Consider the following 27,427-nt stretch of genomic DNA (forward strand, 5'->3'; position numbering starts at 1 on the left):
CCCATCCAGCCTGTCCTTGAACACTTTCAGCTTAACATTAACAAAGCTGTTCCTTTATGGTATAATATACTCATTCAGACAAACTCCTCCCACAAAAACAAGGTGTAAAAGCATCACATTCTTCATTTGGAGAGAGACATAAACCCTTGGCACTTTGAGTTAATCAGTACAGAACTCTCAAAGTTAGGGGTCCCCGTGACCCCTTCCTGCTTCCCCTTAGTAACTCTGGTTCTGTCTTATGTACGTAGGTGACACTTCACCTTTTTCTTGGGCAGTCCACAATCCATCAGTGTCACAGTCTCCCCCAATACTCATTACAACATTTTCTACTTAGCTACTTCTCTTCGTAGTTCACCTGTCTAGAGCTGCATGATTCAGAGGCTACATGAAGAAAACATGAATTAAAGCAGCATCTTCAGCATGCTACTTTCACTTTCAGAAGAACTTTCCCTCAAAAGAGTCAGGCACCTCCTGTTCCCCAAGAAATTTTAGGAGAAAATGTTAAGACTATGCTAAGACTTCTAGGACAGTCTTACTTCTCTTTGCCTTTTTAATTCCTTCCTTTAGAGAACATTCTTGCCCCAAAACTGTCTCCAACACCTTACTTGCCCGTCTGTTTTCACTGGGAAGCACATACCTTTCCATCCTCACTTTCTTTCACCATAGACATTCAGGCTCTCAGTCATGCAAATTGTCCTGTTAGTAGAAGAAAAGCACATGGTTCGGTAGTTCATTGTCATCCAGTATCTACAGGTCTCAATTGCTACCTTCGGTTTGCTTCTCATGCATATACTGATTACTCCTACTGTTTGGTACTCTTACTGTTTATTACTCTTATTGTTACTCTAATGGTTTTTAAAGGATATAGGTTATTTTCATTATGTAAGACACAAGTGTGTCACTTGAAAAATAAAGTTAACAGAGGAACAGTGAGTCAGCCTTGGAAAATGTAAGGAAGATTGTTAAGTATTAAATAATAAAATCTAAATCCATGACAAAGTGTAGTTTAATGTAACAGTTACAACTTGCACTATGCTGCTTAATTTTTCTTCAAAACCATCAAAATGTTAACAATTTTCCTACTGTTTATTAGTATGGATAAAAACCTAAAACCTTTTTAAACTAAAAGGGAATGGATTCCTATAAAAAAGAATCCATATAAATAAATCCATATGATATAAAACCTGACACTATTAAAGAAGGCAAAGTGTTGATACTATGTTTAGAACACAACCACCCTCATTCAACACATTGTGTGGAAATGACAGAGAATGCCAGTTTTGAAAAAAATAGTAACAAATATTTTTCCACTGTCTAATCATATTAATCTGAGTTTCCTATAACACTATACATCATACATATGTAATAAACTATATTTTTATGTAAATAATTTCAAAGTTATCTCAATATTGTGAGGGAGTGCAGTGCTGCAACTTTTAACCACTACATGATTTTACACAGACAAAAAATTAGAGATCACAGCATACTTAGGTTACTGACAAACTGAAAATCTATCAATTCTCCTTTCCATAAAATGTTTATAGTTGCAACAAGAATTGTTTAACTCAATAATCATGAATGCAACAGAAATAATTCAGCAAGAAGGTAAGGTGTATGCTACTACAATTACTGTCATTTTATGGCTTCAATACATGTTAACGTGGAAGTCTGAATGCAGTAAACACATCAGAGAATATCTTATTACCCCATAACACACATAGTCAGCTACCTCATTGGCATTATAAAATGGTTATTTTAGGTTCTTGTTGTTGTAAGCAAATTTTACACTTTTCGTCATTTATTTTATTGGGTAATTTCTGATATGTAAGGTAGAGCACTGTAAGATAAGAGAAAAGAACATGGATATAAACGTGCACACAAGCGCTATTTAATATGTCCTGTCTACTAGCACCTAAAAAGTATATAGTCCAGAGGTGAGAACTTCAAACAGTTTATTACTTGCTTAAAACATTATTTCTGAAGTAATTTTAAAAAGTCAAATTAGGAATAAGCAATGATGTACTTAAAATTTCAAGATTGAATATTCTGAACTTACTGGTTGTCACCTTACTTAACAGACATTTTTAAGAAAACAAAAACTTCTGAAAGCATTTATATCAGGCACGTTGTTCACAAACCAGGAAAGGACAGAAATGCTTTTCAGGATGTGCATTACTTCTCCAGGAGAGGAAACCCCTTGCCTGTTGCACTAATGAGTATTTTTTTATTTTTTTTCAACAGAGTAATAATATGAAACAGTCAAACACGCACTTAAAAGATGTTCCCTGATACCTTCTCGTCCCTCTTTATCATCAAATGAAGTGGGTCACATGAAGACCATGTAAGAATTAGGATTTTATATTCCTGTTGCTGTAGAATGGTTTTTACTCCAACAGCCGTATTTTCCTCATTGTTTAACACTTGTTTCACAAACACTCCAGCCTACACCCCACTTCTCCCACAGAATAGCTTTTCTTAATAGTTACTTGGTGTCCTGGAAGGAGAAGTTCTGCAATCCAGTCAGGCACAGCCCTGAGCAAAGGTACAGGAAAGTATAACTATGAGTAACACGACTGACCTTTGAAAAGTTACTAACCTTCTTGAAGACACTGTTTGAACTGTTCTCAGTCCTGCTCCATTATCCAACACAGGTCAGCTGCGAATTCTGCTTCCAAAGTAGATTCTGCAGATTTCAGTTCCAAAACTTGCTGGGACTTCTAAGGGTTTTACCTTATAATCTCTCTACTTAACTATTTTACCCCCAATTTATGAAATGATCATTCTCTAATCCCAGAAAATGGTGAAAACTAATGTTCTGGGCATCTATTTTAAAAGCCTGAGGGCTCTTCTACAGAAGCAGCTTTAATTTCTTCCTCTATATTTACTTTCCAGGCAGGTATGACCTGGAGTATAAACCAGAGGTTACGAGTTTTACATGTTCGCATTAGTGTGGTATCTTTACTTGGCCACTAACTAGTGTTTTGTTAAAAAAAAATTGAAAAAATAAAAAATTGGATTTTGTTTTATTTCAGCAGTGGCATTTCAGTGCATCTGCTACAAATCTAAGAGGTTTCAGGAATATGCAGACTTTTTCCCCCCTTAAGAAAAGGGCTTTCTGTACCTTTTGAAATTTCACATAGGGTTAAACCAAAATATTACTAGGAACTTCAACTGCAAAACATCATGCGCAAAGCCACATCCTTTGTGCACGTGTAGATGCACCTTAGAAAAAGCCAACTTTTGACAAGAAAGTAGCCAAATATGTTCCAAATTTTCTAAAGATCACAGGCTGCATATTTAAGCTTTTTCCATTTTCACTGACGCAAGCCAAAACATTTACAAACAGAAGGATGAAAAAAAAAAAAAGAGAAGTGTCTATGTAGGAAATAACTCTGGTAAAGTTTAAAGCAGTAAGTACACAAATACTATAAAATCCACCCATTCTAAAATGACTGTAGCTGTAACTCACTGTAGTAATTAAACATTCCCATTATATGCTTTTATTGAATTTTTTATTTAAAAAAACATGTTTCTCAAACTACTTAAGAAATGGGTAGAGCAATCCACAGCACTGCCATGGTTTTGACACAATATGTACACAGGCACATATTATGTCAAATGGAAAGTCAAAGAGAATTCTGTTTTCTGAAGTCATTAAAAGACATTTTATTACTCTGTTCTTCTCCTTTCTTTCCCCACTCCCCAGTTTTTATCTATCCAGCTCAAACAATGCTTCGGATCTTAAATCTATCTTTTTTTTCCTTTATTCAGACATTCTTGTTTTTCACCTCTGTGCCATGAATCTCCTAACAGCTCTCAGCAGCAGTGGTGTCACACCGAACTGAACCAGCAGACAGAATCAAAATTGCGTTATGGTTAAACAAGTCCTCAAGCAAGCCGCTTCAACTTACAGAGATTCTTTCCTCAGCAACCATTATTTTTAATGAGGCCCGTTTACTTTTGGAATCTTGGCAAAGAACAGTCATTTACTCTAGTCCTAGAGCAATGACTGCAAACTGGGCAAACATAAAGATTACATGCAATGTAAAATCTGCATGTGCATATCATTACACAAAAACCCCATGATATGCTGGGAAAGAGGCTATCGTGTTTGTTAATGAAAAGAACAGTTTTACTCCAAACCAGTCTACTGTATCAGATTTGATAGAACAAGTGTTAACTAAACACTGTGCTTAAAAGCTTTGATGAGAAAATCTAACACGTTAAACTAAGAAACAGTTCAAGGACAGCAGGAGGCAATTCCAGAACACAGGCACAATCTATAAAGGCAAACTACCACAGCTTTTTGATGTTAAGTAAGTAGCAATATCAGTATACAACAAAGCTTAGAGGCAGACTGTTGTATCAAGTTTAAAAGTTTAATATCCAGGGTCAAAAGCCTCAATTACCTATTCTTAGGTACTGCTTTCCTTAGTGAAGAAATTGATGTTGAAGTATGATTTGCTGAAAGCATCACCTAAATTACCACATGGGGTTTTTCTTATTCCCCTAGTATCTGAATTTTTGGTGTTTCAGTTAGGCTGCATCTCAGATACTCAGACTACAGCAGAACATGTACGTTTGGACTTCAACAAGGTGGGAGGTAAGAGACATTTACTTTGAAAACATATACATTTCTTAAAATGGGTTATGCTCATTTAACGGCCTAAGAAAAAGGGCAGCAGCACAAGAGGAGTGGCATTTAGTACAACTGCAGATAAGTTACTGCAGTAATACCTTAAATTCATCTGTTTCAGGAGAAAGAATAAAAGTACACATTCAAAAAATACAAAACTGGGGAAAAAGAATCGTCCTTAGTCATGCTACAGATTTATCATGTTTTTGACTATGCGATTGTATTAGATTTGTCAAACAGGCTACATGACACATTACGAGCTATTTAGTATTTCAGTTAATCGGTGAAAGGCGATTTTCTAGTTATTTTTCATGGGTATGTAATCTCTTTTGCCCATTTATAAAAGAGTATGGAGGTATAATAAAATGCTAATTGAAAATAGAGGAAATATATCCTTCTAAGGAAAAAGAGAAAAAACACAACTTCATAATTGTACTTTTTCATCTTTATTCTGACTATAGCAAGATATAATTGCACTTGATACAGAAAATCGCATGGATTACACTACATACTCTTCTACACCTGTCTACTCCACAGCTTCTAAGACATTTCTGTGAACTTCACTGCCAATGAATCTAAGCTCATTCCCTAAGCTAAACAGGAACATAATTCTGTTGCTATCACCTTACTGAAGCAAAAAAAAAAAGGTTTTGCCAATACCCTGCTATGACAATTTTAACACTTTTTACCTTTGTGAACAAAACCTAGAATGAAATCACTTTGGTTTTAAGGAATATTAAACATATAGATATTCTAAGCTGAGCCCTAAAAGTAAAATAAAATGAATGAGGTGGAGGGGAGAAATGTCTTCTGCACTAATCTTTATAAATTATCAATTGCCTATTTTGAGCAGGCTGGGCTGCAATGCCACCTGGTGGCTTAGAAAAAATAAGAGGATTTTGTTTGAGCAGTGTTTAATGGCTTGGAAAATATGTGATATTCTATAAAAATACCAAACATGGCAACAATGTTTAAGTTAACCATTTGCATTTCTAAGCTAACAGGTCTTTTGTTCATTCTTTTGCTCCCAGTGTGCAGTATTTTAAGTCTTTAAGTTCACATGTCTAGGTCTAACTTCAGCTGGAATTTTACAATTGTTTTCAATTGTGAGTTGAACTTGCCGATGAGTATATTATACTGTAAACAGTTGTACACATACACACAAAGTCTAATTCACACAATTAATGCCAAAGTTGAATTTCCCCCATTTGAGGAAAAATCAAACACAGCAGAAGTTTAAAAGGAAGGTTACTGAAATGCTTTGTAAAATTACACTGTATAATTAATTCCATAGTAAGAATGTTTTTATGGTGTGTGTTGGTGACCTTTTATTACCATCAAGTTCACAATGCTGGTGGGCTGCCTTTTAATCCCTCCGCAGACAAAGGCCCTAAATAAACACAGATCCCTTCCTGGGAAAAAGTCCTCTCTGGTTAAATGGTAAGGAAATGAGTAAATCATTAGTAATCTTTAAAGCCAAAGCTATAAACTCAAGTTACCTTAAGTTAAAATGAAAGTGTCCTGCAAGAGTTTCAAAGTTCTGTCACAGATAGAAATCTCCAGCTCTTGACTCCAGACTAGGCGCCAGCTGATAAACAAACAATTTAAGTCAAGAGCTGGAGAATTCCCAGCTTTTTCATTTAATGGCTTTGGCCAAGAGTATTTATTGCCTCCAGTTTTATTCTCACTTAGCTCTAAGAGGAAATTTAAACTCATCATTATCTTAAAGCCCCATATGGGCCACAGTCAGCTCACCTGATAGAGCTCCTTTTACTCTGCCTAAGTTCTACTCCCCACTAGAAGTGATGTAATAGTGTAAACTAATTAAATGCAGTTTTAGGCTGACTTTTTAATAGGCTAAATAAATTTTGTTCAATATGGTTTATATTCCCACTTGGGGCAGTAACGATTCCAAAAAGTTTAACTTTACAGTTTCCAGTCTAAACTGCTAGCAGTTTACCCTGTAAAGGACAATTGAAACAAACAAACAAACAGTCTTTGGAACAAGGGCTGCCAACTGTTAAAAGCAACTGAGTTGAAAATTCTTTGCCATAAATTGATTCATTGGCACTAAAATGTACACAGAATTGTGAAAAAGCAGATTGAGTAACAATTCCAGGACTTCAAACTAAACATTTCAGGACATACATTTAACTAAAATGTGGTGTTTAGTACTTGTTCTGGTTTAGAATGAAAATAAGTGAAGCTATGGAGCTGGAAATGAAATATTAACTAAGCATCCATGGTTAAGCCAAGGTGTTGAATGTGGTGAGCAAGTCCAGCATGGAAATATTTCATTTAACTCAATGGGAATATAGTGTCATCCTGTGCTCGGATGTCACCTTTCTCCTTCTGTTCTAAAAGTATATACTAGGAGGAGGTTAGTGCTCTGTAATACAGATTCTAATGCTAATTCTATTTAACCTCAGAGATTTTTAAACCCACCATGATTTAAATTCAATACTTGTCACCTCATCCCAGGCATCTCCCCCTAATAAAACATGTTTTTCCTGTATGTTCATAGTTTAGAATCTTTTCACTTAAGAAATAAATTTCACAAATGTCAGAGATGGAGAACTGTGCGTAGCAAAGTCTGACTACCATTCCTAAAGGGTTAACAGACCTCAATCTTGAAACCAGGAGATTGTATTCCCCTCCCACCCAGCCCCCTCCCCACGAAATACTTTCCTAACCTGACTTGGCTGAAAAAGCCAATTAATTGTTCCAGTGTCTGCCAAGACTTCTTATTCCTTTAAAAATGCGGATAGTGTTTGAGACAGCTGGCTATTCCAAACCCAGGTAACACCCCTAAATGTGGAAAGAATGAGGGAACACGAATTATGATCAGTATTCTAGATGGATTTGCAATGAAACAGACAGATATCTTAAACCTACTATAATTCCAGCATATATCATTTAAAAAGAAAACCATGGTGTCTATAGATATCTCTAATGCTCCACTAAGTATATGGAAGCATTTTAATGCAGATTGCATTAAAAAATGTGGAACTAGTTTTTCTGTCTTTGTTAGGAACCGATACTACAGACACTATGATGTCATTTAAAACACACACGCAAGAACCAGTAATCAAGTGACAGACAAGAACCTTTCTGAGCCTCAGCCATTCCAATCCCTGCAGAAACTAGTCATTTTAGGTCAATTTAAGGTCATTCTAAGGCATAGAAAGGAAACCCCTATGACATTTGTATGCCAAATATGTGGCTTAGCATTGAGAGAAGAACTGCAATGAAATCCTTATTTACTTTTCTACATGAGTAAGAGGTCTAAAATACACAACAGTACTAGAGAAAGAAAGAAGAAAAGTCCATCAAACTAATTGTGCAACATCTCTACTCATTAAGAAACTCATACTAAGAAACTGCTGCTGACTGAGTTGTACATGGAGTCAACATAGAGAGGAAGGAGAAAATGAAACATTCAAATATTAACTGTTAATAACTGAAACACTAATACATGTAAAGTTATATGATTTTACTGTATTGTAATATAAGTCACTTTCTTATAATCTCATATTTTAGAAGGGGCAGCAGTTATTTGTATTTGTCGATACCATTTCCACTATCATCAGTTAAATACATCAGATTTATCCTATGTCTCTCCTATAAATTTAGATTTAAATTTTTAAATTTAAGATTTAGATTTAAAAATTTTAGATTTTTTTTTTTGAGTTAACAGGAGCACCTGCATGTAATATGTACCTTGTGCACTTTTGAATATCCTTCTATAGTGAACATGCACACTAAAACACAGGTAAGTGTGAGTGAATATTGACAATGTCTAAATACTGTGGAAAAATTACAGAAATTTCCACATATATATGAAAATGAACACAAGAAAATAAAAATCAGGAACTGGCTTTTTTTGGATCATGTTTACATCTTTGTGGCCATTTTTAGTTTGTTTGCTTTCATTTGTTTTTTTAAGGAAAAGAAAAATGTTGAGAGCCTATGTGCAACATAAACAGGGCTTTATTTAAATACATAAAAACTGCGGAGTTCCGTCTCACCATAATGAGTACTTATTCACAGTGACAATTAAATCTGTTGGCTTTCATCAGAACTATCTGATGAGGGAGGCAAAGTAATGATTGTCTGCACAATCTCTAGAGTTCTAAGGTATCTAAATCCTATTGCCCTTCAAAAACACATCCTCAGCGTGGGAAGTTCAAATACAGCTGAAGCAACACATGCAGGTGACCAAGAGCAGGTAGCTACTGTCCTAGTGAGAGCTGTTGGTATATATTCTAATAATACTTGGCAAAGCTGCAAACAAACTTCAGTGGTTTCAGCAAACCTACATGAGCATTAAGAACAGTTATAACTACACTAAAGCCATGCACCACTAAAAGAAACACTCCTTTGAAACTGCAGTCTACACCAGGTACTTACAGACAAGTACATTTCAGCTAACAATCCTCCAGTTCTTTTTCCCCACATATTTTGTCACTGGAAATCCAGGGCAACAACTGGAATTTAGAAAATGTGTTTTATTTCATCAGCCAGTGTAGAGGATACTCAAGTTGTTGTAAAGTGATAGAGATTAAGGAATGCTCATACCCAGCTGCTACCTCATGAGAAACTGCAATACACCTACTAGAGTGGATGGACATTATTTGCTTCAATTAGAGAGTTAGGAAGAGATGGACAGCATTTAAAGTGAGTCAGTGTTTGTTGTGCTGAAGAGACATAAATGAAGTAGTAACGAAACATAACAACTTGTGAAGCCTAAATACATAGTTCTACTTCAAGGTCGTATTTGCAGGAGATGCTGCTTTGAAAATAACCACAAAATATTTTAACCCAATACTATTCCATTTCCAAGAAAGGCAGAAAGGAGTATAAGTCATTGTGCTACCTTTTAATTTAACAGGGTTTAAGCAATGTATTGGTGAGGTTAGATTCTGAAAATAGCAAACAATAAATCCTTGAACTTAGTTGACACCAAATAATAAATCCTCTATGTTTAGTTTGTGATGAAAGATATTTCCAAATAATTATTAGCTTATAGCTGCATGAAAACTCCACCCAAATCATGCCCAGGATGTCAGCTCTACGTAGTGCTTTGAAATCCTTAAATTTCAAAGGCAGTAACTCAGAAGTATAAGACAGATAGATTACCCTGGACACTGAACAGACACTGAGGACATACCTCTTCAGTTTGGACTAAATTCCCATTGTAATGGATAGTCTTCACTAGATGCTTAAGTACTGGAATTGGAGCTTTATAGATGTGCTCTATTAAAGTACTTCTAATGATTTTCTTTCCTGTGACTGCATATAGTTTAAATTTCTTGATCCTTAGCAATAACTGGACACCAGTGAAAATGTATTTAAAATTGAAGTTTTGATAGTGATGAAGTAATCATGCATCTTTTGACATTTGCTGTTTCTGTAAGCTTCTGTTTCTAGAGTCCAAAGCTGAAAACAGTGGGTTTGAATATATAATGAAGTTTCAGCCTTCAGTGTTTTTAAATGTTAATGCCAACAAACTAAACTAATAAAATCTAAAACATTCAAGATTTGGAATGTTTGACCTATGAACTCATTAACATCTGGAATTAGGGTGGGGGGAAAAAGCCAAGATGGAAAAGACTTAAATACTTCAATGGGATCTAATGCCCTATGGTTCAATGAGCTACTGGTATCTGCTGCTTCCCTTCTCCCTCTTGTTAATAAAACAGAAGACAAAATACAACAAAGGAGTTTCATTACTTATTTGTCCAATGATTAATCTGCATGAACCACCTGAAAAAAGAAGACCCCACAATGATGAGCATACAAGAAACTGTCAAGCCACATATCCTCTCCCCACTTTGTTTTCCACTGAGTAGCTTTTTCTAGTAATTCAATAGCAAAAGGGAAAAAAAAAAAAAAGTAAGCATTATTGTACTTTCCAGCTTATTCCACCATGTGATGAAGGAACTGACTCAGAAACTTGTCTTCTATTTTCAGCTGTATCATTTGGTCTAATAAAAGCTTCTACCTCTCTGCACGCAATTTCCCTTCTTTGTATTCTTAAACCACAATGTAAAAGGACACTGATACTGTGTTATTATGATTAGTACTGAAACATTATAGATAGGTATTATTTATGTGGCAAGAATTTAATTATCATCATAACAGAGTACTGTGGTAAGAATTTATTACTTTAAAAAGTGTTGAAATTCCTCTGTGGTTCAGCATTCAGGACTAAGGGAAACTGGCAACTCACTCCACTTTTAGACTCGGAGGATTATTGCACCCAAGCAGCAATTTACACACATCCCACAAGAAATGGCAGAGCCATAGGAAATGCCACTCTTAACCACACAGGGTTACACGTGACTGACAACTGCATTTGGCCTGTCTTTTTCCAATTAAGCTCCATCTGTTTTCTCGGTTGGACTGGTTGGCTTGAGGCATCTCAACAGGACATCCACTCTATGCCACTGCATCCACTCCCCCCAAAACCTTTCACTGCCAGAAGCCAAGGGGATGCTTCCTCAAAGCATGTAATCGGGTAGGGGCAGGCAAGATGGGTGAGCAGGTGGGAGTGGGTGTGTGGCACATGAACACTGGGAGCAACCCGAAAAAGCATGGTTTTAGTAACTTGGACACATGCAAAGAAGGGTTAAGTACCTATGAAATAAAATAAAAAGCACCATTTTCCTTTCATTATATAGTCTGACCAAAAAGCTTCTGAAACCAAAATTAAATAGTGTGTTCCCTTCCTCTCCCCAACATACACAGTCTAAAATAAATAATGGCCAAACTGGCTTAAATGAAATTCTGTAGAAGAATTGGAGGAAAATGGCACATTTGAGCCTGAAGCAAAAGTAAAACCACCAAGCTATAAACCTCTCAAAGGGAAGGTTTATAATGGAAATGCCAACAGACCCTTAACTATGGTGGAGCTGTTAGGTGCCAACATATAAATAATTTTAGTTTTTGTGGTCACTTAGGATAAATTAGATACAGTGCAAGTGGAAACAGTAGGGTTCTGATTCAGTAAACAGTAACGGCCAAGAGTGCATGTTTGGATTTTTAGACAAGTACAGCATAGATTTGATGCTGGCTCTGAAATGGAGTCTTTAAGGGACTTTTGGACTTTTTTAAGTAGTAAGCAAGCCATATTCTGAATTCTTGAGGGCTTGTAAAATAAAAACTCCTTAACAAGCTTTGCTGCCTACTGTTTCAATCTTCTAAGGATCCTTTAACCCAGTTACCAAAATATGCTCCACTCAAGCTTGGTGTAATTGTCTGCTAAGGAAAACAACATACTAAATGTGACTACGTGCACCTATTTAGTGTTAAGAATTGCTAAGCATGTTAATACAGTGGGGAAAAAAGTGCCAGTGACCAAACAGTAACAGATTAATCACCTTCTTTATTAGGTGTGCAGTCACTGCGCCACGAATAGAAATACCTTCCTACAGTCCAGTTTGTCCTAGCACAGGAATTCTGCATTTAGGTGATCCGGCATGTTCATTTTGGCCCTGGGAAACATTTACTGCATTGTTTCACAGCAGTCAAGCCCCACGCCTTAGCATAATACACTGAGGCCATAAGGGATGCTATTAGTGCTCTCTGCAGGAACTTCCATCTTGGACAGGGTGGGAGCCCTAAGAAGCAGCCAGGGTTCAGCCCAAGGCTGCTAAGAGGATGCTCCATCTCAGGAAACTCTCCTGCTTGCCAAATTCCTATCAGCTTCTCATTTAACACTTCTGCTATGAAACCTTTCCACTGCCCCAGCATCACCCCCAACTCCCCACTAATAAAAATTCTAAGATAAGTGTCTGCAGAAATAGGAAGTTACACACACTCTGACGAGAGCTCTATTACAACGTACCACATGCTGATTACACTACTGAAAATTCCTTTTCCCAATTGTCCTTCAACTTTTAAAAGAGAGAAGAAATCTCTATTCTTCTATCATACTCAATATAAAATGCCTTATTCAAGACAAAAAACCTTTAGCTGCTCCCAAGTACTGCTTTTATACTTCTGGCAACTGTAGCGATTCTGGGAAATAGTTTAATCAGAGAAATGTTCAACATCAAAAATCAACTGAGTTTGAAGAGCTAACTATGTATAGTCATATATACGTACAGATCTACGAGTTGCTTTTATATTGATTTCTGAAAAGTCATGACTTTAAGCAAAACCAAGAAATATAACACAAATGAAAGGTAAATAGTGTGCTCCCCAGCCAGAGCTAAAAGTCAATGTGACTTTCTCTGTACTTCCACACCGGCCATGCGTTCGACTGCACAATTTCAGGAAGCAAAGGAAACACAGATGCAAAACAAAATGACAGCAAAAATGTGTTGTTTCTGACTGCACATGGCTAAATGATGTAGTTACTGAGTACCTAGGATCTTACAGTTTGCAGCAGCTCATATCAAATAAAGCAAATGGATAATAATTGTATGTCAGACTTGTATTTTTGACACTGACCTAAACCACACTTCTAAAATCCCTGTTATTTACTAACAGTTAAACAACCTAAAGGGATACTATAACATCATTATGTGGATTTATTTAAAATAGGTACAGGTTTTAATAAAGTGTTACACAGTATTACACAATTCACCTTCTTCCTCTCCACCCCCCATTTTACTGCAGATAAATTTAACATTCTTTCACAATACAAAATAATTAAAATACAACTGCTTATAGAACCAGGAACAGCATTAAGGTGATATTTCCATGCCTTACTGCGTTCCTGTCAAGCCACCCTTTAATTCTGAATAGATATCAATATGAATATCTGAATACATATTAATATGAATAGATAGAGAATAAAGCCGTCTAAAGTCTAGGAAATTCTACAAACTTTGTCCCAGTGAAACTACAGCAATGAAAAGGATAACTAAGTTTTAAGGTTTAAAGTTGTAGGCCAACTACAGTGCAGTAAGTAATTCTGTTTTCACTTCAGGTCCTATGTTGTGCTTGGCATGAAAAAACTGTATGTGACTCCTCTCTCCCCTGCATTTCGGTAGATCAAAGTGGTGAGCCAACAGGACTAAAACAGAAAAGTGAATGTTTACATAGATTTTATGCTCACAGCTGAATACTAAATGCTTATCAACTGTAAAAAGCAATACGGTTTCTCTTATGCTTTCATTTAATCATATAAACAGTAAGGATTTTTAAACTGTGGTTGGAGGAGGACGAATTGGGAAATCTTGTTATTTCTATGTGCTCTTTGTGGATTAATTGCAAGCAGTCCTGCCAAGGACAAAAGCTCAAGCTATTGAATAGTTTCACAACAGGCAGTACTACAGTAAGCACTATAAATATGGAAAAATTTTTAGGTATTTGTTTAAACCACAGAGAGAGTACTTCCGACAGAACATTCTCCCCTTATTAGCACGCTGTAAGAAACTTGTCAAAATATAAAGATGTCCTCCTCTATGAGAGAACTTTCTGCAATGAACCAGTGACCTACAATGGCTCTGGATTGTCACACCTAAATCCCATCCTTGCCCAACTCATGACTTTAAAAAAGAAAACATAAATAACCCAGAATAACCATCATCCAGATAGGAGTCTATAGAAGATCAGTATCCATTCCTGCTGATCCTGGATTTAGCCATTTAGGGGATCAACAAACAATTTACTTTCAAAAGCAAGGTCAGTTGTCCCTGACTGCCAAATAGTTTCCCCCATCTGTTGTGGTTTTTGGGTTTTATTACTTAGGATGTTAATGTTTCTTCTCATGTGTCTAGTCTAAAATCTGCAGATCTCCCCTCCTGATTAAGAGATTGTCTTTATCCCATTGTTCTTATGGGATTGTCCTTATCCCATTGTCTACTGGGATAGAAAGTACCAAGAAGTACTAGGAAGAATTAACATTTTCCCATCTGAAACCAGAACAGAGACAAAATAAAACATGTAATTCTAAGTCTTCAGTAGCTCAATCCATCTAAGTAAGTATTGTGGTTTAACCCCTGCCAGCAACTAAGTACAACACAGCCACTCACTCACACCATCACCTCCACCTGGTGGGATGCGGAGGAGAACTGGAACAAAGGGTAAAATCTGTGGGTTGAGATAAGAACAGTTTATTAAATGAAATATAATAATAATAGTCATTAAAAGGGAGACAACAAAAAGAGAGGGAGAAGTAAAACCCAAGAAACACAAGTGATGCACAATACAACTGCTCATCACCTGCTGACCAACTCCTGTCCCTGAGCAGTGATCGACCCCTCCTGGCCAACTCCCCACATTTTATATACTGAGCATGATGTTCCACGGTATGGAATATCCCTTTGGCTACTTTGGGTCAAGTGTCCTGTCTGCTGCCTCCTGGCTTCCTATGCATCTCCTTGTTGCAGAGCATCGGAAACCGAAAAGTCCTTGACCAGGATAAGCACTACTTAGCAACAACTGAAACACTGGTGTGTTATCAACTTTATTCTCAGACTAAATCCAAAACCCACAGCATTGTAGCAACTACTAGGAAGAATATTAACTCTCTCCCAGCCAAAATCAAGACAGTAAGTCAGGTTTCTCTGGATTACTTTTCTGGATTCTTTTTAAACAACAGGAGTTGCACCCACAGACTGAAAAAGTCTGTTTAAGGCAACACTGAATTGCAAGTATAACTTCAATGCATTAGGATTCAGAATAAATTGCACTTTCTCCAGTGGCACTTCCAATGCTTTTAGCTGGTGGGGACTGTCCTCACACTGAAGGCTGCTGCGCTGGTACAGTGTTCTTCCAGTTCTACTCTGTGCTGTACCTTCCAGTCTGTACTTCCTGCTCTGGTGTGTGTGGTGTTGGGCTTGCTGCCGACACATGCGCCATCCACATTTAGCATAGTATAGTACGAGGACTCAGAAGAAGTCAAGGGGTTATTGAAGTCTGGTGCTCATTATCCCCACTGTCCCAAGCACAGAAGTCATACTAGATTTTTTGACTAAATGAAAAATATACACTTTAAACACAAGGCTCCATCTAAAGAGCAAAAAGAGAGAAAAAGAATCTTACAGACATGAAAAATTAAAACAAACTTTGTAGAAAGCTTCAAAGTCATCACGCATTCCAGAAACATTTCCAACCACCACCTGCAATTCCTTAACTTTAAAAGTTCTCAAGAAGAAGAAATCAATGTTTAAAAGATGAAATTAAATTATTTTATTCCCTAGGATTTAGGACAGGCTAAAATGTGAAGATCTTTCTTAATCTGTGTATCACAGAACACATGACAGGATGAGCCAGATACTAGCATTAAAGTAACCACAAGCAAACAGAGCAGCTATTAGGAATGTGGTAACAGCTCACATACAGCCATGGATATTAGAACCAGTTTTACTGAGAAAAGGAATGTTGGCTCTAATTCCGCAGTTATCCCTTACTCCTTTTCAAAGAGTGCCACAGGGATTTTTAACTTCCATCTGGACAGTGTTCCTTTAACTGTTTTTGAACACCATGTGTGAGAACACAACAGAACTGTAGACATCAGAGATGGAAAAGACCTATTAGATCATGTAGCCATCCTCCTGCCAGTGAAAGATTTTTCCCTACAGAATAGTTCCTAGCACTCTGCCCAGTACAGTTTAAAGCATGTTGAGATACTTGGCTTCAACTACCTCCTTTGGAAAATGATTCCACAATGCATTAAGAATGTCATTAGGACGTTTTTCCTGGTAGACACAGCATGCATTTTTTTCTTTCCTTAACGATTTCCAGCCTATTATTCCTAGTTATATCCCACTGGGTCATCACAAATAACTCATCTTTACACCTTTGAATAAATGGAGACAGATATATTTCCTACACATTGGTCACTAGTTGGCCAGACTACACACAATTGCACAGCCAAAAAATACACTATACTTTAATAAAATCAGTCATTTCATCCTTTTAGTCATAGTAGGATAATTGCCTCCACCTCAGTGAACACTTTTAGATGATACTCTCAACAAACCTATTTATTCTTCCTTGCCTCTTGCTACCTTTTGCATCCTCATCAAATGTGCAACATTTTCAAGATCTTAATTCCTTTCCATCTTCTCTCCAACAAAATAGGTCTATTAAACCAGCTTAATTCTGACAAACATAAGTATTATTAAAGAGGTTAAAACATAAGTTATTAGGAATCAGAAGGTTTTTAAGCATCTCAAAGTATTTCTTTGTCCTCATTTCACTTGATTCTCCCTTTTTTTTTTTTTAATCAGTTACTTCCTGCATTACTTTTACCTCATTTAAATTTCAGAATAACTCAACAACATTTTTCATGACCTTTAACATCAAGGTTGTACATTGTAATTTCTACCACCATACCCTACATCACCAATTTTGCAAAAAATTAATCAGATCAGATATACCCAGAAAAAATGAACATGCAGAAATTAAGAAACATGTTAGGAAAGAAAAGATTAGGCAAGATGTGGAGTGGCTGAGGAAGAGCTGAAGAAGCTATGATGTGAAAATTATATGCTTAGTACCAGGAGCACAGAGAACATTGCGGCCATTCTGAGCACACGCATTCAGGCTTTAGAAGGAAAGCATAAAAGCATAAATCAAGAAATAACAATGGAGCAAATACTGTTATGCTGTTAGATCTTTTCCTCACCAACAAGAACACCTGCCATCAAGGGTGATAGGTCAGAATTATCACTTCCAAAGTCATAAACCTGCTTCATCATGACAGTGTTTCAAGGATCCTAAGAGATATTCCAGTCACTGAATTAGCAGGTCAAAAAACCAAAACCAAACAAAACATCTGGCAAACACATCAGTGATGCCTCCTTATTACAACAGAATTCACAAGCTAAGAGATACAACATTTGAACCACTAATTACTACTTTTTATTATATAGTCTAGTCTGAAAACATCTTTCAAATCATCTTTGCAAGCACTGGTGTGCATATACATAGTCTTCACTCTTCTTCAAGACCCTCTCTTCTGCTTCCCTTTGAAAAGACACTGCAGTAAATGTTCAACGTTCAAGTAAGAGAATCACATTCACCAATTATTGTTTGGCCTATTTAATCTGCTATCACTGTGATGATGCCACTGAAATACATTCACGTCTCAGTTTTGAGCAGGTGCCCTCTTTAATTTTTAATAAAAAAGCTGGAATATTGAAATATATTGCTCTTTGAAATGAAATAGAAGATCTTCACAGTATTTATAAACATTATTTTTCTTTGCTCCATATTAAGCACGTATCTGGTCATACAGGGCATAAATCGGCAATTCGCCCTTCAAGGACTCACATTTTACTTTACATTACCAGAGAGCTGAAATCTCAATTTGCAAGTGCTACTACTAATGTTCTTTCCATCACTTAATGGCTAGCTGGAGCTTAAGGAGGTAGTACTATGAGATCAAACAGTTTGAAATGACAGCTGCAACAGAAACTCCAACCTTTTCTAACCAGCTCCAAGCCATGGCTCCTACAAAAAAAATGTTTCATTCTACTGTTTATTACCATTGTAGCATGACTCCAGTTCTCTGCATGACAGCTGTTACTAACAATTAGCAGTCTGATTTTTTTAATTGACTAAAGGAAACAATGAAATATCTATGTAAGTTTCATTATCAGATCTAAAGAACTGCTCTTACAAAAGAATTGAAAACAGTTTATCTGTACCTCCAAAACCAGAAAAGTAAATCAAGCTGTCACACCTTTTTGCAGTACAATGTATTTTGAGCCTAAGAGGAGCTGATGTAATTTCAAGAGTCAGTGGAAGGGAAAAAATGTTAAAAAGGTAGTATCTGAACACTAACAATGCAGAAACAATGAAGAAAGTATCACATCAGGAATAAAAAAGCCATTTCACCAACTGTACTTTAGACAATGCACATTTTGTATACTGAATTAAAGAGAGAAATATTACAGTAGCATCAGTGAAAACACTAGTAAGGCTTGCTCTGGATTGCAAGGTGGGAATCTGTATCATACTGTCAGTGAAATCAGTGGAAGGACAAACTCGACACAATTCTTGAAGGTTAAATTTAGATCCCTTATTCAACCAGCAATATCTTCACCACCAGAAGTCAGTTTTAAATATACTTCTGTGATAACGTGTGCTTTAAGAGCTTTTCATACATACAAAGATACAGAATCCAATCTTTGCAAAAAGATATACTCCTCCAGATTTAAAAAAACAAACAACCAAACCAACAAAAAACCTAAACCCACAGATTTTGAAGATGTTTCCTCATTTGTTATATGCTCACAAAGCTCACAAATCAGGGCAGCGCTGGTAACTGTGACACAACTTTCTCATGTGGACCTGCAAGAGATCCTAATCCCAGGGTAAACCGATTGCTATCTCTAGACAGCATTAGCAGCATAATCTGCATGCAACTACAGGGATAAGAAGTATTTTCCAAAGTCAGTTAATACAAAATAACTTGGTGCATCAATTTCCACTAATCCTGACTGTAAGCTGCAAGTACATGCTGCTGATGAATCATATGAAGAAGACATCTCTACTGCATTGGTGCACAGGCCATCTGAAAAAGATCAGGGGAGGGAATCTTTCAGGGCTAAGGGCTGCAAACAAGCCACTAAAATCTGGCACTAACACTAGGCCTTAAGATACTTTGTTTGCAATACCAAGACAGGATTAAAATCACCACTATTTCTCTATAAGGTTTATAGCCCAAGCAATACTCAAAATATTATTTAGTTTGAGAAACCACTTGTTCACAGCGCAGATGAACATGAGCATCCATCAGGCAACGCCCAAATACCTAAAAACACAAGTGGAATTGTCTGCCAATAACAGCTAGTAAACAGACAGATCTAAAGACAACAGTTCAGGCATGCTGCTTTCTCTTCCTCCTCACTGCAGCCCACAAACGCCCTTCCTCACACTCCTGCCAAGTCTACAGCAACAGAATAATGCCTGCCAATTTCTAGAGAGCTGAGCATACATCTCCATTTAGTGTTTTGTCTGAAGGCCAACAATCCAGTCAGGACATTCAAAAACACCCCAAAGACTTGATGTGTTGTGTCCTGAAAGATGGAAATAACAAAGCATAACAAAATCTCTTTCCAACACACTTCTCCACATTTCTAGCAACTGCCCACTTCAAACACAATTTGTACAGAGCGCTCCTTGGCATTCACAAACATATGATGTACTAGAAAGCTAAATCTCAGTTCTTTCCCCCTCCTTCAGAATATCACTCCATCTGTAACTGACACTAAACACCAAATAACTTGTATTCAGATAAACCACTAATGCCAAAAGGGCAATTTGTATTCAGACCAGTCCACTGTATATTAAACCCAGCCTCAACATCACCATTTTCTCAAGGAACAAAACCCCCAAGACAGGTAGGGTTGTTTGGAATCAAAGTTTTCTTTCATTCTTTGTAGTTATAGCAGCCTTAAAGCCTCACAGTTAAAAACCAATTACAGAGATTTCTAAAAGGTAAATAATTCCCTTGGGTAAACAATGTATTTGGGGGAAAGGGACTGAAAAGAACCACATGGAAGATGTCATACTTGCCCAAATGATAAGTAGAAGGCCATGCTGTGTTTAGAAAAGGATCAGACAGATATATATAATCAGCCCACAACATACTTTTTTCCTGTGGTTTTTATTCCCAGGCTGACAAGTTATCTAACTTTATAAAAAAAAAGGATTAATATTTTGTCTGAGAAGCAAGAATCTTGTCTTCCCCATTATCTTTTTCAATATTGCCTACCTGAGTCTTCCAACTTTCTGTTTACATTAGAATTTGGATGAAAATTTTGGCTGGTAGTGTGTAGCCAAATCCTGCCTCAGTTTTCAGTTGAAAATTAAAAAGATGGTTAGTTTTTGCTCCTCACCCACACTCATCTTCATGAGCTGAAATTCAGGCTATGCTCTTTCTAGCTTGTGCATCATACCTCTTATAAATTCTGTAAGGCTACATTCTCTCTTACCCTTCACATTTTTATTCTCTTTCAGGTACAACTATCTGAATTACCTCATTAAAGACAGGAAAATGAAGAATTCTGATGATGCCACTAACATTAAATTTTAGAGTGGACTGTAAATACCCCAAGATTTTCCCACACAAAATGAGTTTTCCTCACCTTCTAATTCTAGGGGTTTTAGAGGAGAATTCAATGACGATTCTGTTTTCAAAACATTAATTTGGTGCTTCTGCTTTCCTCTCTCCACAAAATAAAAGACCTCTCTGCCCTGTGTTATTTCTTACAAGAGATGAAATACTCAGAGATAGTAATCAGCAACTTCAAGAATATATAAGTATCACCCACATTCTTCAACTGTTATAAAACCAGAGGAAAGCTCTCTTTTTTTCAAACAACGAAATCCTTCATCCCCCTCTTCATTATTTCCTTGTTAATTAATGGAAAAAGGAGCAGAACTGCTTAATGGTAACTAAACAGTCTTTCCCTAACAGAAAAAAAATGTATGGAGACTGAAGAGATGATAATACCTGCATAAAAATACAACTTTACAAAATAAGTTAAATTAAAAGGACCACTGTACCACATCATATGAAAGCTCAGTTTTCCCAGGTCTAACACACAAGCATATTCTTCGATCTTAAAAATATTTCTACAATAACACACATTTCTTAAAAAAAAAAAAAGAATGTTGTACATATAGCAAAGAAAAGCAACTTTTACCAGCAACGGTACAAACTGATGGCTGAAATTGCAAACAAAGAGACAGCATGTCCAATATGAGGCAAACTGTTAATGAAGACTTACCTCCAGAAACTGGGGCATCCATGAAAACAGCTCCCATTTTTTCGACTGCTTTGGCTAATTCTTTTGAAACTGCAGGGTCTATAGTACTGGAATCTATTAGCAATGAGCCTTTCTTCACTTTCCTAAAATTAAGATTTATTGTTAACTATTTGTTGTAAAAGACATCTGCAACTATTATCACGGTACTGGCTTTCCTCAGCATGATAAATGTACAGACACTTTTTGGTACACTAATAAACAGAAAGTTTTAAACTTTACTGAGCAAGATCTGCTCAGTATGTACACTGCTGAGTATGTATACCGCAGTTCTGAATGACTCAAAACACAATAAAATCTGAACACAAGAAAGGATATGCTTCTTAAACACTATTATTAAAAAATTTACACAAAAAAAGGTGCCTTAGGAAAACTTGCCATGGAATCATAGAATGGTTAGGGTTGGAAAGGACATCAAAATCATCTAGTTTGAGCAGTATATCACATAAGGATCATCTAAGATGTACTGCAAGCAACTGAACTAAATGGTAAACCAGCCTAAAATTTAATATATACTAATACAATTTTCTTTCTCTATATATACAATATCTTAAGTACTCATCAGAATAGCCTGACTGCATTCTTTTAATCATTGCTAAAATTTATTCAACATAAAGATCATAACTAACATCACAAAAACCCATTGCAGTTTTAAAGCGAAGTAGGAGGAAAAATGTTAAATTTTCCCACCAATAGCTAGTAAATTTAGGCAGAAGAATTGTACCCCAAACTGTAGAACGCAGAAAGTTGTATATGTGTTCAAAAAATGCAATTAAAGTAAAATTTTCTAATGCCCTCAACAATAATTAAAAAATTATATTTTTATCCCTCTTTCCATTCAGTTGCATGACTTCATGTCCACTGGACCAGCAACCACAATGGAATCACACAGCATAATTTTTTTGTCATAAAAAGGCAAGTAATTTGAAGCTATGCATAACATGAATAGCTCTGCTGCACCTTGTGTGCTCTTGACAGTACAGTGAATTTCACCGAATCAAACTGCCTAGATTGCTGGAAATAGTCCCTGAACACATACATACAATCATGGACCCCACTGCAGCTTCAGATTCAAAGAGTGCCACAAACTAGGTAGAACTTGTCCTTTTCCACAGGTGGGATGAGCTGCTGCAGTTAGTTTGAACACATGTAAATGAAAACCACTGTGGTAGATACAGTACTACATCATCTCCCCTAACGTTCGGAATAAGGAACAGTTCCACAGGGTCCTTCGTAACACAGCAGGATGAGAAAGTTAACCTTTAAACACTCAGAGCCTCAGTGTTTTCTTCAGCAGATAAAGAAACTGACTTCTTCAGAATATGATCAAAGTCAAACCAATCACCAAGGACCAGGTTACTCTAGTGTGACAATTAACCACTACTGTCAAATTACGCTTTCTTCTCTTGAATACAGTGGCTGAAAAACTGCAGCAACACAGGACTGCTTTCCACATTCCCTGCTCCCCCGTGCTTTTCCACATCTAGGTCCTCAAAAGATTAACTGGCTGTATTATATCAGTAAGTACTGCTAAGTCTTCAAAGCACTGCCATCCTGGATACAATTCTCCTGCAGCTGCTTGCCCAGCATTGTGGGACTGATCCAATTACCCTTCCCTGAAGAGTCTAAGTTATGGATACTTAGATCTCTGCTCAGTCCTACTTTGTGAGGAATTAACTTTGGACTGTAAGGGAAGGAAGCAGCTATTATTTCTGATATTGCAAGAATAGAAATACTCCTCCTCTACTTCATGTTCTTATCAGTCCACCTTAATATTGCCCATCATCAGTTTTAGACAATCTACTGTATTTTTGTCTTCCGTATGTTTCTTCCTTTACATTATTAACCTGGATAGCTGTGAGATCCTACATAATCCTCAGAGGTATTGAGTAGCCTTAGTCAGCCTGCCAGGAGCAGTGCACATATGTGGCCAGAAAAACCTTTTAAATACTATTTATTTTTTAATTTGAAAAGTCCAAAACCTGTGAGTATTAGAATTCCACAAACTATGGATTTTATGCTCAGTGGAAATCTCTCCACAAAACCTAAAAAACGGACGGTTTTGCATTAAACAAAATCTTCAGATAATTCCTTGTGTAATAAACAGACAATAAGAGTATAAATCAATAAAGCCTTGTCAGGTATTCCATGTTAATGCATTATAATACGATGAGACAAAATGACATCTCTTCAGAACATTTAATTTATAGAATTTGAAGTTAAAGAAAGAAGCACTGGAGCAAGTAATTTTTGCCAGCAAATATTCTAGTTATACTTGTCTGTAGTACATTACAGTAAAAGAAACATGCAACTGAGAAGGTAGATAACAGTTAAGTTGCCTCAAATTCAGATGAGCTATTATTCTACTGAAAATAAATGAAGAGTTTAGCTAAAAGCCATTCAAATGCAAACACAGATTAAGAAAACTCACGTAATTAGAAATATCAATAGTGACAAAGCAAAGGAAAACATGAAGTGCCCTGAAGGCACAGCAAGAGTCACAGCAACAGCGATCATTAGACAAACAATATAATACAGCCTTGAGCAGGACTGGGAATGCTCCAAACTGCAAAAATATCTTACTTTAGAATTCCATTTGCTCCTGTGTAAACTTCTTTTGCATTGGGACTTGAAGGCAGCATGGTAATAATTCTGTCTGCTCTTTCTGCTACATCTGCTGGGGAATCTGTTACCTTTTAAAGACAAAAAAAAAAACCCAAACAAACCCATATTAAAAATATGCAAGCTTACACTTCCTGACAAAGAGATGTCAGACACATTTTCTGAGTTTGCTTTTAGTATTCACAGGGCACTGGTCACAACTAAGCTAGGTAAAAAAATATAACACAGGAAAACCTGCCCTACTAATGGAAATGTTGATTAATTCGATCCAGTAACAGAAAACAAAAAAAATCTGAAAAGGATGTCCTATCACAGAAGTTCCTCCAGAACACGTCAGTGGGGATGCTTGCATCCCACCAATCCATTCATGATTCTTCAATTCACTATAAACCACCCCTCTACATGAAATATTGCTCTAGAACGTTTCTAAAGAGGGACAACAGGAAGGATCACAAAAATCTTGCTTTTTTTCTTGTCTTATGTACAACACTGGAGAAGAGGAAGACTGAGGTAAAAGAAAATATTACTTACTGCACCTTTCAGCCTCCCCTTAAAAAAAATAATCAGATGAACTAACTGATGTTCTTCACAATGTTACAGTTGACATTTTTAAAAAGGAAAATTATCAACTCAAGCATCCTTCACCAAAAAGATCTGATCAAGTTTCAAAATGTATCATTAGGTATTGGCAGCTAAATAAATAACAAATTGATGACCTCATTTCACCATTCCTTATCTATTGATAACTACAGGTATTTGTTATCATTTTTGTTTGTTTTGATACTAAAGGCCCTACGTAAATACATTCTCTTTTTAGATAAAATGCATTTATAAGGGCTCAGCATCAAAGAAAGCATGTTATATACACATTTGTACGAAATGCTGAATACGATCCTGAAGGACTTCTGGGATACAATAGAAGAAACTTTCTTGACTTTTATTTGACTATAAAATGAGTAAAAGAAGAAAAGAATATATATATTCCCCGAACAAAGCTCGCTCGCAAAAAAAAAAAAAAAAAGGAAAAGAAACTGGCATAGATGGGACTTAGAAAGAGGCAGGGTTTGTTTTGAAAGAATAATAGTACACAAAACATCTGGTATACCACACAGTTATAAAAGGAAACATACCCTAGTCTAAAGAACAAAGCTTAGAAGGAATAAATGAGGCAATTATAAGCAGAAAAGCTTCTATATCTGATTAGTTAATTTTATGACTTGCTTCCCTGGAGACCGGAGAACCTAGCTCTTTATATAAGAGTATGAAACCTTTGTCTTTAGGTCTGAGTATCTTGGGTTTGGTTCATTCCCAAGGTGTATTATTAGAGAAAGAGAGAGGATGTGTGTAGTTGGAACTTGCATTTATATACATCCTTTTTATTTGAAAATATTTTCTCCAGTATTCTTAGAGGTTTACAAATTTTCAGCTGAAGACTTTGTGACGCATTTTCACCTTTCAACCATAAGCTGAAAAACATACTATATTGGACACACAGCTTAAAAACTACATCAGCCTCACATTTGCACTCAGCTAGACAGGATATAGATGCTTTTTTGGTTACAGATTTAAACAATTCTTAGGCAACAGAGATATACAAAAGACATAGTAGTGTCTTTAATTTATTCCATCCATGTGTTTCAAAATACTGACATGCCTTTTATAGGAAGAAAATGAGATTAAAAATGTACATAGACTAGGACAGTACTTCCACAACCATACAAAGGAAAATAATTTTGCTACCTTGAAGTAGAAAAAAAAAAAAAAGAAGTGGGAATTGAAGTGGAATTGCCATTTTCTGGTACTGTTAACAAATACGATTAATAATTCCAGAGGAAACCTATATACCTGGTTCAACATGTAGTATACACAACCTCTTTTATTTTATTTGGGACTTTCTGTCTCAGAAATCAAGTTAAATTATTTGAAAGCTATTAAGAAACATTAAGCATTTGAAATAATTATGAATATGTGTGTAACTTTAGAAAACATACCAAATACTAATTGCTGATTACTAACACAGAGCATACTGGCTTGGAGTATTACCAAGTGATACTCCCCAAGTTTCCTGTATGTTCTGACACTTGCCAGTTCAAGCAAACTTTTTCAGTAGGCAACTAGGCAGGGGAGACTTTTCTTCAACTGGACATTGGTTTATGCCCTTCAGCATGTGCATCTGCTTATATCTGTCCAAAATGCTTTCCTAATTTTTTTTTATATTTATGATAAGTCAGTTAATAATTCTGCTTGCCTGAAATGCCATTCTTACTGAATACACTGAAGAAAGCTCTGTTCTTATGCTGCTTTATGCACCAGATGACTTCAGTAACATTCTCAAACTGTCAAATACATACATAAACTGAAGCAAAGCAACTGTGTGACACATATGTGTGAGAAAGAAAGTGATAATTATGAGGAAGGAGAAAGACAGTAGAGTGTGGAGGCAGCCTACTCACTCACAGCACGGTTCAGTATTCACCCTTGTTTGTAGCCTTGCAACTTTCTCCAAGTTTTACCGCAAGTGGTTCCATATGCTCCTGCTCAGCCGGTTTTTCCCTTACTATTCACCATCAGCAGGCAGGTGGCTGCCTCCTGACATACATTACCTCCCAGTTCTTTACTTTAGAAGATAAAGAAAGTGGAGTCACAGAATATATGCAATTATGATCAAGCATCCATCACCCTCCATATGCCTTCGTAGTAGCACTGACTTTAAAAATGGACATCTGACAACTTTACTGTCTCCTGGGGGGAATCTTTTCACCTCTGGAACACTCCTGATGATTTTACCCTACCAGCCAGACTAAAGAGAAAGCAGCCCTTGGAGCCCAATATTCCTTCTACAGCACTTTCTACAAGGCCCCCTGGACCCACAATTTTCCAACTCCTGAAAAAAAATGTCAGGGTAGGATTTACACCTATAGATCAAGAAGAAGAAGTTATGTTTGCATATTTTCTTTAAGTGTGTTTTATTTGTATTTAAGCCTACCCATGTATTCTCTTAGTGATTTACGATCTTAAAACATACTTTGGGCTTTATTTTTAAAAGCACTACAGTTCAGCTTTAATATTACATGTTAAGTCTTGCAGAGGATGCCAAGGATTCTATTACTATGGCAATAAGCTATCCAAATGGGCAGCCACAGCAAAGAGATCCCACTGCAGAATACAGATTAAAAATACAACCAATCGTTCAAAACAGAATTCCTTTCCATTTGCCCAGTCTCTGACTCAAGAAGGGTCTGGTTCATTCCTGAGGGTCTCAGCTGCTTTAACAAAATAAAAAGAGTAATTAGGAAAAGAAGCTGCAAAGCTTAGTTTCCCACTTGAGGCCATGATTCTGTAATTATTCAAGGGGAGCTGCAATTAATTATCAACAGGTACACTTTATAATTTCATCTTTTGGGAATCTTGAGATTACCTCATTATTATAAAA

General features: G+C 36.4%; 1 protein-coding gene and 1 long non-coding RNA gene across 2 annotated transcripts in view; both read right to left on the reverse strand.

The window, feature by feature from the left end:
• The window catches only part of HIBADH (3-hydroxyisobutyrate dehydrogenase), an 84,482-nt gene that overhangs the window by 47,489 nt on the left and 9,566 nt on the right, over positions 1 to 27,427 (reverse strand). Inside the window, exons 3-4 of the mRNA XM_065665945.1 lie at positions 23,956 to 24,065; positions 21,337 to 21,458 (exon numbers count right to left, since the gene is read on the reverse strand). Of these exons, the coding sequence (XP_065522017.1) occupies positions 21,337 to 21,458; positions 23,956 to 24,065 (232 nt within the window). The remainder of the gene's footprint in view (positions 1 to 21,336; positions 21,459 to 23,955; positions 24,066 to 27,427) is intronic.
• LOC136009127 (uncharacterized) lies at positions 644 to 9,116 on the reverse strand. Its single transcript, XR_010610347.1, has 4 exons — positions 9,047 to 9,116; positions 7,330 to 7,444; positions 2,597 to 2,683; positions 644 to 696 (listed from the first exon to the last, which is right to left on the reverse strand). It is a non-coding gene; the product is annotated as an uncharacterized LOC136009127 (long non-coding RNA).

Source organism: Lathamus discolor, chromosome 2, assembly GCF_037157495.1.
Source record: "Lathamus discolor isolate bLatDis1 chromosome 2, bLatDis1.hap1, whole genome shotgun sequence".
NCBI lineage: Eukaryota > Metazoa > Chordata > Aves > Psittaciformes > Psittacidae > Lathamus > Lathamus discolor.